The sequence below is a fragment of the Talpa europaea genome (assembly GCF_964194135.1).
Source record: "Talpa europaea genome assembly, chromosome: 13".
Classification (NCBI taxonomy): Eukaryota; Metazoa; Chordata; class Mammalia; order Eulipotyphla; family Talpidae; genus Talpa; species Talpa europaea.
This window is the reverse complement of record NC_140080.1, coordinates 34,734,825-34,750,852: the sequence shown is the minus strand read 5'-3', so window position 1 is coordinate 34,750,852 and position 16,028 is coordinate 34,734,825. Positions and strand designations below refer to the sequence as shown.

The following is a 16,028-nucleotide window of genomic DNA, read 5'->3' as shown; positions in this document are numbered from 1 at the left end:
CCCCTTTACCCCATAAAGAGAACTCTTTCTGCCCTCTACCTAAGGGAAAGTACTAAGGACTAGCTTGTCAGAAATTTTTTAGCTTGTGAGAGGTAGTTTAGATTCTTTTGACTTATTTTCTCTTCTCCCTCCCCCAACCCACCTGGTGTTTGGGAGGTTTCCTGGCATTTCACTCAACTTTCTTCTTCCTCCTTTCCTGTTTCCTAGACTCTGAAGCGGCTCATGGCAGATGAGGTAAGGAAACTTTATTAGGCATGTGCATGTTCTCGCTAATTTCCTGCACTACAGTATTTACCAGTTGTAATTACTTCAGCTTGTAATGGTGATGTGGGTTCTATTCTCAGGATACCCCAAAGCTTTTTCCTAACCCTTTGCTTAGTGTTTGATCCCACTGCACGCAAGCTAACGTTCATTAGCTTCCACAGTTGTACTCACCCTTTTAACTCTGAGCTGTCTGGATGCTACTTATATTACTTGCAGCCTCTGCATGCTTGCAGATACTTACTATTATTTTTCAAACAGGTTAAAAGCTGCAGCTTTTTAGTAGCTCTTTTTGATTTGAGCATCTATCTTTATTTTTGGTGTGAGGAATGTTTCATGAGCATTTTGTTTGGCAGAGAGATGATGTGTATACTCCTGAAGTACGCCTTATTCTTTGCAGAGGGGTTTTGAAGAATATGTATTGAACTTTTTTGCCTGCATAACACAAGTGCTGTGAACTAAATGAAAGAAAGGGAATAAAAATCTGTGATCATATTCACCCTCTTGGCCATGTGATTGTTGGATAGCTAGATAGACACAAAGGACATTTTATTGAGATACCTAAGTATATCAGAAACTTTCAGTTCTGTGCTGCTAGAAGACTTAGAAATGGCAGAGGAGCTCAAGAACAACTTTTCTCTATTTAGAGGTTGCAAATCTTAATCCTTAAGTTCTCTTATCTTTGGGTGAAGATGAAAGTCCAAAGTCACCATGCTAAATTAGAATGAAGACTGGTTTTTCCTTTTCATATCATAAAAGTCTTGAACTACCCACAAAACAGGAACCATACATGTGTAAGAAGTTAGAGTTGGCTATTTGATGTGTAGTTTGTTGTGTAAATGAAAAATGGGTCACTACTAATACTTTTTTTTCCTCTTTCTTAGCTGGAGAGATTTACTAGCATGAGACATAAGAAGGAGAAGGAGAAACCCAATTCTGCTCATAGAAATTCATCATATGGAGATGATCCCACAGCACAGTCACTGCAGGATATTTCAGATGAACAAGTCCTGGCACTCTTTGAACAGATGTTGGTATGTTTCCCCAGAGTAAAAACATTGCTTATTCCTGAAAATGTCTTTATGGGCGTCGTGAGCCCACTTTGGAGCATAGTCCCCCTTAATTAAAATTGCCCTGAATTACAGAGAGTTCCAGGCTTAGTAGGAAAGTTCTTAGTAGCAGTACCATTAGCAAAGAGACTCAGTACATAAGCACCACGTCATGGCATTGGGATCTATGAATTAGACCTGGATTGACCTGACTACCTTGGCCAACGACATTTTAGCCACAAAAACAGGATTAATGGGCCAACTCATATGTGGTTGTGTGGAGACCACCTTTGGGATAGCTGGAATAGATAGTGTTAAAGCTTTTATAATGAACTCTATACAAAGAAATAGAATACTCTATACAAAGAAATAGAGGACTAGAAAGGCATCATTTGCCCATGGTCCTCAGTTTAGTGGTGAAACTGGGAAGATAATTCTAATGCAGTTATCACTAAAAGATGTTTAAAGATTGTGACTGAAGTCAGCTGAATAATGAAGTAAACATGAATGTGACTTATTTGCTATCCTCATTGAGGATCACTGAGTGAGGAAGCTATTCAGTAAAAGTCTACTAGTGGTAAGTCTTGGGAAGTTTCGAATATATGCTTACAAATTTTCATAAGAACTGTATATTGCTTGCATCTATGATCTCAGCTTCAAATAGAACTAGTGGCAAGTCTAACTTAATTAAAAACATGGGCTTAGGGCCTCCCTGGTGGTGCAAGGGGTTAAACACCGCACTATGAAGCAATCCGCAGCCTCGGCAGCACGAGTTCCATCCCCGGTCTGTCAGGGAGCAACCTACATGGTGTACCAGACCTCTCCTATCTCTCCCGCTGCTCCCCGCAGTAGTGTATTTCAGTCAGCCTGCCTGTTCTGTTGCCCACTCTGTCTCTGGTGAATCCTCTCACCTCCCGCATTTCTGGCCTGTACCCCAGCTCTTGTATGCATAAATAAATAAATCTTTTTTAAAAAAAAAAGAGGCTTAAAACCCTTAACATAGGTCCTAGTACATAATGAGCATTCAACCAGTACTACTACTATTATTTTCACTGAAATTTTCAGTGTGTCTCTTTAGTTATCCACGTGCATTAACAGTCTCTAAGAGTATGGTCTGTAAGACAATGTCTTGGCCTTGTGATATAAATTTAGATTCCTTTAGGGCCAGGCAGGTGTGGTAGTAAGTTAAACAGGCTAGATAGATGATGATAAAAAGGAAAAGGGACTTGAAGAAGGGCTTTCAGCATTTTTGTTAGGAAGGTAGGCCACAGTTCACTTTCCGTTGGTCTTTAGCATCAAATGGGGATTGCTTTTCCAGTCATGTCAGATATTTCTATTTTTCAAAAGCAGCAGAAATTTATAAGTTTTTAAAATAATACCTTTAATTATATAAAATATGGCCAAAATTCATATTTCCCCAATTAATTAAAAAAAAATTTTGTTCAAATCCCAGAATCCCAGTTTCAAATAAGGCCCATTGTACTTACATTCTCTTAAGTTTCATTTAATCTGTACATTCCCCTTCTCCCCGGCCTGCCCACACATCCTCCCTATTGTTCGATTACCAAAAAAAGAAAAAAAGTTGGACCTCCCTGATGGCGCAGCAGGTTGAGCACGCCGCTCTGTGAAGCTGTCCACACCCTCTGCAGCGCAGGTTCGATTCCTGGCCAGCCAGGGAGATTCCCACATGGCAAGACAGACCTCTCCTTGTCTCACCTGCTGCTTTCCTTAGCAGTGTCCGTGGTCCGTTCTGCATGTTCTGTTTCCCGCTCTGTCTCTAGTGAATTCTCTCACCCTCCCATGCCTCTGTCCTGTACCCCAGTTCTTGTTCAAATAAAATAAATCTTTAAAAAAAATTTATAAAAAAAAATTTTTTTAAAAAGTTGAAGAAACTGACCTGTAGATTTCCCCGTAATGTGAAATTTTATCTTTGGTTGCATCCCTTGGTGCTGTTGGTTTTTTTTTTTTTTTAAGATTTATTTATTTATACAAGAACCAGGGTTTAGGCCAGATGTGCAGGAGGGTGAGAGGATTCACCAGAGACAGAGTGGGGAACAGAATAAGCAGACATACTGAAATACACTGCTGAGGGTAGACAGGAGAGATCTGCTCACCATGTGGGTATCTCCATGGCTGGCAGGGATTGAACAGGGATTGAACCGGCACTGCAGAGGCTGCGGACAGCTTCACAGGGCTGCGTTCAAGTGCCTGCGCCACCAGGGAGGCCCCCTTGGTACTGTTTTACCAAACATCCATATATTTATGTGACATCGTCCATGTTTAAAATGTTGAGCTAACTAGACAAAATGTACTATGTCTTTGGGTCTTATTCAGCCTGAGGACTACTACTTTGTCTGTGTTCAATTTATTTGTAAAAAGAGGAAAAAAACACCAGGAAATAAGGCAGAAAAAATTCAGATTCGCATTGCTATTTGGAGGCAATGATTCCTTCACATACACACTCCTACACACATATACAAACCCCCAGAAGAAATGTCATATATCTACCTTTCTCTGTGTACGTCCCCCATTTCAAAGAATATTCTGGACTTTTCCAAGTTAAACTTGCTAGGCACTAGGTATTAGTACCTTAGCACTAAGGTACTAGGTTCACACATGCGATCATACAGGCCTAGCAAAGCCTTTCCCCTGATATCTTGTCTTAGGTGACATCTTTTGAGGGACCTGCTTTATCTGATTCCAGTCCTTGTTCATTGGAAAGGAGTTTGTACAGAAGCTGATTTTACCAAGAGTAATGGGTGTTTATATCTACGAGGAATTGGCGCAGATTTTGCTGGTTTCAGTTTTGCTGGTATTTGGATAATCCAGTCATCTAGTACTTCACTCTGAAGTGATTATTAAGGTCCATCCCAAAGCAAAAAAACCTACATGTGCTTTTCTTTCAATAATGCAGAAAATTTCATCTATGTTAAGTCTATTTTTGTTGGGAAAAAAGTTACGTGTGTATGTATAAAAATATTTGCAAATATTTGTACTACAATGCTAACTGCATTTATTCTTGAGGAATTTTCACCATCTATAATAACATAAATCTCTAGGGATCATGGCCTCCCTGGTGGCACAAGGGGTTAAGCACTGCACTATGAAGCAATCCGCAGCCTCTGCAGCACGAGTTCGATCCCCGGCCAGCCAGGGAGAAACCACATGGCAAAACAGACCTCTCCTGTCTCGCCCGCTGCTCCCCTCAGCAGCGTTTCAGTCAGCCTGCCTGTTCTGTTCCCCACTCTGTCTCTGGTTATCCTCTCACCACCCCTGCATCTCTGGCCTGTACCCCAGCTCTTGTATGCATAAATAAATAAATCTTAAAAAAAAAAAATCTAGGGATCATGAAAACTTATTTTTTCAATAAGCATTTAGTGTGCTAAACTCTTTGTTAAATATGCCAAATATTAAAATCTAGAAACCTGTAAAGAATTCAAGGCAGTTTTGTTTTTTCTCTTTTTTCTTCCCCTATTAGCTGGATATGAACCTAAACGAGGAAAAACAACAACCTTTGAGGGAGAAGGATATAATCATCAAGAGAGAGATGGTGTCTCAATATTTGCATACCTCTAAAGTTGTGAGTTTTAAGGCAACTATCTATGACATGGGAGACTGTATTCCTAACTTTATCTGTTTTATGTCTTCATTAATTCTAATATATTCTATTAAGTAAGCCTACTCATTTTTTTTTTCTCTCATAAAGTGTATATGGGATTGGATGGGAAATTGTGGTTCTCACATAGTTTGGTGTTTGATGTTATCTGCCCTGATACTGTTTTAATTGTATTAACTATTGTTCTCCAATTTATGACTGACTCCAGTGTTTACTAATCTCTCCTGTCTAGGGCATGAGTCAAAAGGAGAGCTCTAGGTCTCCCATGATGTACATTCAGGAGTTGAGGTCAGGCTTGCGAGATACGCATCTACTCAGCTGCCTGGAGTCCCTGCGTGTGTCTCTAAACAACAACCCTGTTAGGTGAGGATTCTCATGTAACAGGAATTGTAGCCCAAGGTTAGAATTCACTGGCAGGAACTGAAGATCAAAGGAATCAGGGAAGTATGAGAATGGTTTGAATTGAGAGTAAAAAAGTGGCCAGGATAAACTGTTTTGGTGAATATTTTTTTATCTGATTTCATAATGTTGTGTCTGTGTTCCTTACAGTTGGGTACAAACATTTGGTGCTGAGGGCCTGGCTTCCTTATTGGACATCCTTAAACGACTTCATGATGAGAAAGAGGAGATTTCTGGGTGAGAATTTCCAAGTATTGATATCTTCTGGGTGGTGGGTAGTAGGGGGGTTGACTGTTTACACTAAAGGAGCAAATAATAGTTAAATTTAATGTACTGGGAGAATATGCTGTTAGCTAAGAATGAATTAATCATAGGGATGACTAGAGGACAAATGATTATTATAGATACCGGAAAGGGAGGAGGAACTTAAATTTCATGGTGAATAACACAGCATATATACCATACAAAATTATGAGTTCCCAGCACAAGTTCTTATATAGTCTGGAAGCAGTCTGATTTAATCCAGAGCTGGCCTGTGATCTTGTCTGGTTCATATTTCATTTGGAGTCCTATGCACTTAATCAGTTTGTAACTAGTTTTATATCAATCTTCAGGATTGGAATAATTGTGGGGACACCTTGGACTGTCTCTAGGTTACCTTGAAAGCCAGCCTGAACCAAAGTGACTGAATGTTTAATTCCTGCCTGTACAAATTCTGAAACATTTGAAGTAGTGAGACAAACAGATCTCAACATCTCTCAGATGTTATCCTGATAGAATTAACACTTAGGATCTAGAGGGAATTATAGGGCATACTAAATTCTTGGCTCTCCAGAGGATTAGCTAGAAGTTTTTGATGGGAGGAATCCCTCTTCAATTACTCTGCTTTTGCCATTGTTTCAGGCAGAGTGCTATGTGCTAGTATTTATTCAGCTACTAGTTGGGGTTGTTCTTAACATCTTGTCTGGAAGATTGAAAAATCAAATCAAAAAAGATAGATAATAAAGTGATCTGATTATCTTTTTCTATATGCAGAAACTACGATGGTCGTAACCAGCATGAGATCATTCGCTGCTTGAAAGCTTTTATGAACAACAAAGTGAGTTTTTTTTTAAATTCTCATTCACCTCCCCATTGTGACCCTCATTCTTTATCTTCTATTGGCAAACTTCAGAAAGGAACTAGGAAATTGAGGTTCAAGACTTTCCATCTTAGTATCCTAATTGTTTGATTGCCATACATACAAGCCTTCGTGAACTTTTTTGTCCTGTTTTAGTGTCAGTTTCAGAGGGTAGGATCAATTTTCTTTCTTTGTCTATACTTTCTTTTGCTAATTCTTGAATTTGCTAACCTGTAGATACTGTTTTTTTGATTGGTTTACTTTATTCTAGACTTTTATTTTCCCTTTTCGACCCCTTCCTACCTTTAGAATCTTTTCATCTTTTTTTGTCTGTTTAGTATTGAAACCCAGGGACCCCACAATTAGTTGCTTCTCAGTTCAAATCTATCTTCCTCTTAAATTTTGTTTTAATTAACTTAGTTCACTGCATGGGGGAGGCATTTAAAAGAAGCATAAGAGGGCCTTCCCGGTGGCGCAGCGCTTGAATGCTGGGCTGCGAAGCTGCCTGCAGCCTCTGCAGCGCCGGTTTGATCCCCCGGCCTTGGGGCGAGGGTCCCACATGGCGCACAGACCTCTCCTGCCGCCTACTGCTCCCCTCAGCAGTGTGCTTCATCAGTCTGCCTGCTCTCTCTCCTCTGGCTCTGGTAAATTCTCTCACCCTCCCATGCTTCTGACTGTACCCAGTGCTTGTATAAATTAATAAATTTAAAAAAAAAAAGAAGCATAAGAATTAAAGATTTTTATACTTGAAAGACAATTCTAATTGTGTCTTGTCTACTAGGAAATTATTTTGTTGTGCTCACCTCTCTTTAGCTGCACTGGGACGTGTTCTACCCCTGTATTAGTTTGGTAGGGCTGCTGTGAACAAAGTACTATAAACCAGTGTCTTAAGCAACAGAAATTTATTGTCTCATAGTTCTAGAGGCCATAAGTCCAAGTTCACAGTGTCAGCAAGATTGCTTGCTTCTGAAGACTATGAGGGAGAATGTTCCACGTCTCTCCTAGTGCTTGGGGGCTTGCTGGAAGTCTTTGGCATTCCTTGATTTGTCGATGTATCATCAGTCTGCCTTCATGTTCACCTGGCATTCTCCCTGTTTGCATGTCTGGGCCCACGTTTTCCCTTTCTATAAGGATACTAGTCATATGGGATTGGGGGCCTATCCTACTCCATTGTGATTGTAACTTAACTGATTATATCTGCAACGACCCTATTTCCAAGTGAGGTCAGATTCTGAGGTACTGGGGACTAGTTGGGGCTTCAGCCTGTGAATATTGATGGGGGAGCATAGATACCCTTTAACTTATAAAGACAAACTCCTGCATGGTTAGATGCTGTCATCTTTAAGTCCCCCTTCTCTGTTCTTTCCTACCAGTTTGGAATCAAGACCATGCTGGAGACAGAAGAAGGAATCTTGCTGCTGGTCAGAGCCATGGATCCTGCTGTTCCCAACATGATGATTGATGCAGCTAAGCTGCTTTCTGCTCTTTGTATCCTACCACAGCCAGAGGACATGTATGTGACTGGAACTATTTCTCTGCTCCATTCTCTTTTCTTTTTCTTTTTTTTTTTTAAAGATTGATTGACTGATTGATTGATTGATTGATTTATACAAGCACTGGGTACAGTCAGAAGCACGGGAGGGTGAGAGAATTCACCAGAGCGGGGAGCAGAGCAGGCAGAAGGACCAAAGTACACTGCTGAGGGGAGCAACGGGTGGCAGGAGAGGTCTACGCAACATGCGGGACCCTCCTCCAGTGGCTGGGGAACAGCCGGGGATCTAACCAGCGCTGTAGAGGCTGCGGGCAGCTTCGCAACCCAGTGCTCAACCGCTGCGCCACTGGGGAGGCCCACTATTCTCTTTTCTTAACCATCTTCCCAAAATGGAGGGAAATTGAGTTAATTGTGTGTCTGCTTGGTCTTAAATACTAGGTAAAATCGTATTTCTTCCCAGATATGAACGCTGTGAATCTTAATATTAAAGAAAGATTGTTATATAATGGAGGCTGTCCTGCGTTTACTACTGGTTTTCAGAGGACCAGCAGGATATCTTTTAGCTCTCCATTAATACTTGTATTATTTAGGACAAGGGTTTTCTTTTACATTCTTCTAAAATTCAGAAGTAACACAATATTATTTTAACAATTCAAGCAATATATTATACAAGTATGTAAAATACAGCATAGCAGCCTCATCCCTTTGACAAATCCTATTCTTCAGATTTTTTTTTTAAGAATTATTCCTTTATTGTAAGATTTTTATTTAATTTATTTTGCATAGAAGAACTTGGGTGTAAGCCAGAGGTGCAGGGGGTGAGAGGATACACCAGAGACAGAGTGGGGAGCAGAACAGACAGATCTACTGAAATACACTGCTGAGGGGAGCAGCAGGCCAGACAGGAGAGGTCTGCTGTGCCATGTGGGTTAGCTCCCTGCCAGGGGGTTGAACTCTTCTGCTGTGGCTGGTGATAGCTTCACAATGCTAAGACTTAACCCCTTGCGCCATCAGAGAGGCTTATTAGGTAGACTTTTTAAAACAAATTCTCATCCCTACTCTAGATGATAAGAGTGTTTACTATTATAAATGCTATTTCAGTGTAATACCTCTGTACATATATTTTTTCACATTTATGTATTTGTATTGGACAGGTTTCTAGAAGTAGGTCAAATGTTCTATGCATTAAAAATTGGTACTATTAAATGCCCTTCCAAAGGTTGTATCAGTTTATAAAACAGGGGTTTTAAATTTGCCATCTATTTAGGGATAGGATTCAGGGAGTATGTTTTCTGAAGAGATTTTCCTTAGCTTTTAGCTAAGGATCTGTGCAGATCTGGCTCTGCACTAAGTGATAAGAATAATGTGGAAAATACAGAACAATGATAAAGTTACCTGTAACTGATCTGTGCCCGTGTGTATTACCTGTTGTGTATGTCTGTGTCAAAGTGCCTAAGCAGTTCTCTCCCATGCTTTTTCCTGGCCAGGAATGTAAGGGTTTTGGAGGCAATAACAGAAAGAGCTGAAATGGACGATGTGGAACGTTTTCAGCCACTGCTGGATGGATTAAAAAGTGAAACCTCCATTGCACTCAAGGCATGTATCCCCCTGCAGCTGGGCCCAAGGGTAGAATTCAAGATGGAAAAACTTACGTTCATTTGACCTTTTAATAGGACACCCAGGGTGGTTCCTAACTGTATATTTTATATTTCAGATTTTGTTCTGAAGGGGAAATGATTATCTCCTCTAAGAAGGCAGAGAAAGAACTATTTTCCTCATTTTTGAGATGAATAAAAGGCTTGTAATTCAAAAGTGAGGAAAACCAATGCCTGGAACAAATTACCATCAAATTCTTAGAATTATAATATTTAGTCCTCTGAGTTCTTCAGACCTGTGCTTAGGTCTTACTGCTTTAGCAGAAAATCTTCTTTGTCATCTTTTTTATATATCTACCAATAATTTAATACATGGAGCCTAATACATCTTCTAGGTTATATTTGAGGGCTTCAGAATTCATTTTAAGAGAATGGAATCTTAATCCCTAGAAGTCAACATTGACAAATGGCTTAATTTTCTTATTTTAGGTGGGGTGCCTACAGCTAATCAACGCTCTAATCACACAAGCTGAAGAACTTGAATTCCGAGTTCATATCCGAAGTGAACTGATGCGCTTGGGATTGCATCAAGTGTTGCAGGTGAGATGCAAGACTTCATTAGAAAGCTGGCTGGTTCCTTCCTCTTCCCTGGGATAACTTTAATTTTCAATTTAAAAACCAAAAGGTTTCCAGGCAGCATAGGACTCTTGTGTTTCCTGGCATCTACTTTTGTCATTGACAGGAACTTCGGGAGATTGAAAATGATGATATGAGAGTACAACTAGCAGTATTTGATGAACAAGGGGATGAAGATTCCTATGACTTGAAGGGACGACTGGAGGACATTCGAATCGAGATGGAATATCCTTTTATTGACTAGATTCAAGATAGTTGAGACTATCTTTTGTTTGTATTCAGCTGTAGATCCCTGTCTGGATTGGTATGTGGAAATGATTTAGCACAGGACTTCAGCCCATGTGTCTTCTCAGTAGATAAAGCAGATGTATTTTGATTGCTGTTGTATTTACTTAACCTCAGTATGGACCCTAGAAGTTAACAAAGGTGATTTGTGGGTTGCTTAGCATGGAAGCAGCCATCAAAATGAGTATAGGTCTCCTAGAACATGATAGTTTAGCTTACCAAGATGTAGCATTTACTAAGATAAAGATTTTCAAAAAACATACACAAAGTGGGGATTAACGTTATAATTTGTTTCCCCATATGTATCTGTAAGATTGACAAGGTAATTTGATCACTGATTGATATTTGGCACAAGTGACCGAGGCAGTTATCTTTATTTCTGTCTGTTGCTTGATACTCTAGCCAGGTACCTCCATCTCTGTGTATAGCACCCCATCCAACTCATTGGTCCTGGCCAAAGGAAGTCTGTAGAGCTTAAAGTTTTGAACAGTGTTTACAGGAGGAATGCTGTTAGCATAGTCATCTTTTTGCTTTATTCAAGAGGTGGGCAAGCTGTCAAACATAGCTTTTAAATATATGCGTTCCTTAGCGTTTTTCCTTTTCCACTGACTTCAGTGAAATCTTCCAGATTCTCTTAAACACAGTCAAAGATTCAAAGGCAGAGCCACACTTCCTCTCCATCCTGCAGCACTTACTCTTGGTTCGAAATGACTATGAAGCCAGGTAAGGCAATATGCCTGTGAAAAGTTTAAAATTTGAGTTTAATAGAGCAGAATCCTCATTTAAATATCATCTATAAAGGGAAAAAGAAAAGGACAGGGATTAGGGTTAATTTTTAGTCACAGATATAAAGGGAGTTGTTAGTTGTCTCTACTTACAATTGAAAGGCATCTCTGTGGAAAAAGGACAGAGTGTAAGAGTGAAATGCCATTGCTGATTTTAAGGGGTTTGGTAGGGTAGGGTAAGGATGACAGCAAAGGGTAGCAGTTTAAAGTTCACTCAGGTTGGCTGGCATTAGAACTTCAGCAATAGTATTGTCTGTCACAGGAAGGATCATGTCTGAGCTTTAAGACAGAAAAGGATTGGTCTTAGGGGGCGTATGGCAAGAGGTTTTGATTATTCGACGTAGATAGGTTGACTAATATGGAAAAGGGGGGTTTCTTGAGGGGGGTTTCTTAGCAGGCCAGCAATACTTGTGTTAATTTTATGAATAGTTCTTTTCCAAAACACTTATCCTTAGGTTCCTCTATTGTCAAAACAATTAATTTCCTTAATCCCAATGTGTGTGCGTATAAAACATTTATTGTTTTGTATTGTTAAATATTGTGTATATGTATGGTTATTGTGTATATATATAGTACTTTATATTGTTATATATTGTCTATATATAAAACATATATAAAATGAAAATTCTATTTCAGTTTCCCTTTAATAACTACATGTGTTTCAATAGACCACAGTACTATAAGTTGATTGAAGAGTGTATTTCTCAAATAATTCTGTACAAGAATGGGGCTGATCCTGACTTCAAGTGCCGGCACCTCCAGATTGATATTGAGGGATTGATTGGTAAGTTTACTTTTCTATCTGATACCTTAAACCACTGCTTCTAACATTTTGCACCTTTCTTTCAGAGACAATATCTTCTATTTCCTTTTTTTCCATCTCTTAGGTGGTGTCACAAACATTTGTTAGGAATATGCAGCTTTTTTTGTTTATTTCTACATAAACACCCCCTGACCTTTTGAATTCAGCTGTTCTGCTCATCTCAAAGCTTTTTAAGTATCACTCATAGGCATTCTTCATGGCACCCAAGTTGGTGGCCTTACTACATGATGATGGGCACAGAAATTATATGATGATCTTATCTGAAAGTTCCATTTCTTCATCGAGAGCAGAACACTAAAAAGAACAATAATAACAATAACTGAAAAGACGAAAGACTGTTCTTGAGTTTTATTGAAGAGTTTAGGTAGTAAGAAGAGAAGACGGAGAACTGGGAGCTTTACTTAACTCGCTCCTCTTCTTTTCAGACCAGATGGTTGACAAAATGAAAGTGGAGAAATCTGAAGCCAAAGCTACAGAACTGGAAAAAAAGGTGTGTTAAGAGAGATCAAAACTTGGGGGGTATATCTTTTGTTTAAAAGTTACGATTTTTCTGACATGTGAGACAATTACCTGTGATATTTTGAAAGCATTCAGTACACAGTAGCAGATTCCTAGAGGAAACCTTTCTGTTATAGGTTACTCAGTGAAGAAAGTGATATGAGTGTATCATGAGAAGCTAGTTAGTGGTGAGTTTGTACAGTTTTTGGGCCCCTGGGCAGGACAAGAAAGATAGGTGATGATTTTAGGTAATAATGCCAGCATTCTTGGGTTAGCTTCACAAGGCCTCTTATTCCTAGAATAGGCACTAGAATATATCTGAATTCTTTCTCTCTTTGGTTATTAAGGACTATGATTGCCTGGGGTTTTTGACCCTAGGGACTACTTTGGTTGTACACCGTATCCTGGTTGAAATGTCTTTAAAATCTTAGAGAGGTTCTTCTTTTGTTTTTGTTTTTTTTTATGTTGATAATTTTTTTGGTTTTGGGTTGGCTTGTTTGTTTTTTTAACTATCACCAAAAAAATAGGCTGTGGAAATGATTTTCTGGTTCCCAGCTCTTTAAAGGTCAAAATTTTGATTTTCCACTCTACCCCCACGCACTTTCTGTGCCACGTAGGCATTCTGTGGGTCAGTGAACTCTATAGATCAAGTATTGACACAAAGCAGTACATTATGAGGAGTAATACCATGCTTCTCACTGAGATGGCGAGCTTACCGGGAGCCTGGTTCTTATCTCTTCTAGCTGGACTCTGAGTTAACAGCCCGACATGAGCTACAGGTGGAAATGAAAAAGATGGAAAGTGACTTTGAGCTGAAACTCAAGAGTCTTCAAGGAGAAAAGGATGCATTGGATTGTGAAAAGCAGCGAATTGATACAAAGAAACAGGAGCTGGAAGCAGAAGTGTCTCAGCTCACAGGAGAGGTAATGTCTGAGTAGGGAAGGCACCAGCTACTTTAGGATGAGCCTTGCAGCAATACATGGTCATCTTCCATCTAGGAGGCGGGTGCAGCTACTAGTAGGTTATCTGATTAGATAGCGCATGTTTTAAAATTTTCCTACTTTTTTGTTGTATTCTTGGAGTAAGTCATATATGAGATGGAAAATTTGGAAAATGCACAGTAACATAAAGAATAAAACAAGTCATAATACTACCCAGAAGTAAAGATAATCTAGTCTCCTAATAAATTTAAAAGTGACTACTATTTAGAAGTATATATGTTACAGGGCAACCCCAATGTGAAATGGGTTGGTCTGACTGTGGGTTCTCGTCCACACACTTAAAAGGGACTTAAAATGAGATTTAACTGCAGGCGCACACAAAAAGGTTAATAAAGGGTTTATGTACAAAAGTGGGAAATGAAGAAATCACTAACACAGGGAGAAAGAGAGAGATATTAAATTGGTGAACATGTCCTACTAGTTCCACTGAGCTGGAACTCCAGTAGTACACTGACAGCCAGTAAAAAACCAAGGACTTCCAAGGCGCACATGTTTGGTTTTATACCAAACCTGGCTGCTTAACTCCACCCTCAGTTCCCAGCAATCCACTCTTCAATGGTGATAACACTGAGATTTGTAGTCCTTGGTATCTTGGATCTCTTTGGTTTGGGGTAAGAGTGGGGTCCTTAAAACCTATTTGTGGAGTTTGTTCAGGACATCCTTTCCCCCCAGCAATTAGACTGTTCCCACATTTGCTAATTTTCTCTTACTATTTTTTGTCATCTCTGAAGAGGTTTTTCCCCACACTGTCTCTGCAGTTATAGATATCAAATGATCTGTGATATTTGATAACTTTATCACTTTCATGGTTGTATAACCACTTGTATACCACTACATATGTTAATTATGTAATTAGAGTATTTGATTTAGTTGACCATTGCATTTTCTGATCAGAGGGAGAAGTAAAGCACCAAGGTTAAAGTTGCCTTTTTAATGTAAAGCATGGTAAACTAACAACACAAAGGCCCGAACTTGAGGCAAGTCATTTTGTCTACCTCTGTCCTCTCAGTTCCTTCATGTGTAAAATGTGAGAAGTCTGGATTCCTTAGGTGTCTTCCAGTCCCATGCATACCTGAAGTGGAGTAAGAAGTTCTCCCTTTGATGATGTTTCTGCAATGGCTTTGTAGGTTGCCAAGCTGTCCAAGAAACTGGAAGATGCCGAGAATGAAGTGGCTTCTCTCTCGGCTGCAGCTGCTGCTGCGGCCCTCTCCAACAGTGCTGCTGTTCCCCCTGCCCCTCCTTTACCTGCTAGCACTGCTTCTCTGTCCCCATCCACTTCTGTGCTGGAGGATATCATACCTCCTCCACCTCCTCCACCTCCATTACCTGGGAGTAGTAATGCCATTCTTCCTCCACCACCTCCCCCTCCATTACCTGAGGGTAGTAATGCGATTCCTCCTCCACCACCTCCCCCTCCATTAACTGGGGGTAGTGCCATTCCTCCTCCACCTCCTCCCCCTCCATTACCTGTGGGTAGTAATGCCTTTCTTTCTCCACCATCTCCCCCTCCATTACCTGGGGGTAGTGCCATTCCTCCTCCACCACCTCCCCCTCCATTACCTGGGGGTAGTGCCATTCCTCCTCCACCACCTCCCCCTCCATTACCTGGGGGTAGTGCCATTCCTCCTCCACCACCTCCCCCTCCATTACCTGGGGGTAGTGCCATTCCTCCTCCACCACCTCCCCCCCTGCCTGGAGGATCAGGAATGCCACCTCTCCCTCCTCCTCTTCCTGGTAGTTCTGGAATCCCTCCGCCCCCTCCACTTTTTGGAGGACCTGGCATTCCTCCACCTCCACCTGGAATGGGTGTGCCTCCGCCTCCCCCTGTTGGATTTGCAGCCCCAGTTCTGCCATTTGGATTAGCCCCAAAGAAGCTTTATAAGCCAGAGGTGCAGCTCCGGAGGCCAAACTGGTCCAAGGTGAGTGTTTCTGTTCATTTTTTCATCAGTAGGTTGTGAGGATCCAGTTTCCTATTTTGTATTTTGCGCATGAATGGGCTTCATTTTCTTAAGTCTCATATCTATCTCTCAAGTTCCACTCACGGTTACGTTATTCAATAGAGAGTAGGCATAGTCTGCGTATTACAGACATAACCTCTGAGAGTTCTTTGAGCCATGTACTCTGTTATAAAACCTAAATTTATCCTTAACTTGTTGTGTTTTGCCTTTTCTCTGAGAACATGAGTACTATGGCAGCACATGTTGATAATAATCATTTCATAATCTTCAAGCTGATGATAGTTGTGCTGATCCAAAAGTCATGGATTTGTACAAATACCTCTCTACCCAATCTGTTACAGGGCAGGGAAAGGGGCAGCCCAGACCCCGCAAACCTGCCTGGTCTAAATGGGTTCTGCCATCTGCCGCATCAACACAAAACATATGAGACTTTAATGGGAAGGAACTTTAATACAATTAGGAAACAATACAGAAAAGGCAAAGAATATAGTTTCTAAATCAAGCACCCAA

At 40.4% G+C, this 16,028-nt stretch overlaps 1 protein-coding gene across 1 annotated transcript in view; it reads left to right on the top strand.

The window, feature by feature from the left end:
* DIAPH1 (diaphanous related formin 1) overlaps positions 1–16,028 on the top strand; it is a gene marked incomplete at both ends in the record, with an annotated part of 88,021 nt that overhangs the window by 27,114 nt on the left and 44,879 nt on the right. Inside the window, 15 exons of the mRNA XM_084251675.1 lie at positions 208–234; positions 1,146–1,295; positions 4,789–4,890; positions 5,159–5,289; positions 5,476–5,562; positions 6,361–6,424; positions 7,819–7,958; positions 9,425–9,533; positions 10,022–10,132; positions 10,275–10,393; positions 11,060–11,176; positions 11,907–12,022; positions 12,487–12,551; positions 13,303–13,482; positions 14,688–15,479. Of these exons, the coding sequence (XP_084107801.1) occupies positions 208–234; positions 1,146–1,295; positions 4,789–4,890; positions 5,159–5,289; positions 5,476–5,562; positions 6,361–6,424; positions 7,819–7,958; positions 9,425–9,533; positions 10,022–10,132; positions 10,275–10,393; positions 11,060–11,176; positions 11,907–12,022; positions 12,487–12,551; positions 13,303–13,482; positions 14,688–15,479 (2,310 nt within the window). The remainder of the gene's footprint in view (positions 1–207; positions 235–1,145; positions 1,296–4,788; positions 4,891–5,158; positions 5,290–5,475; positions 5,563–6,360; positions 6,425–7,818; positions 7,959–9,424; positions 9,534–10,021; positions 10,133–10,274; positions 10,394–11,059; positions 11,177–11,906; positions 12,023–12,486; positions 12,552–13,302; positions 13,483–14,687; positions 15,480–16,028) is intronic.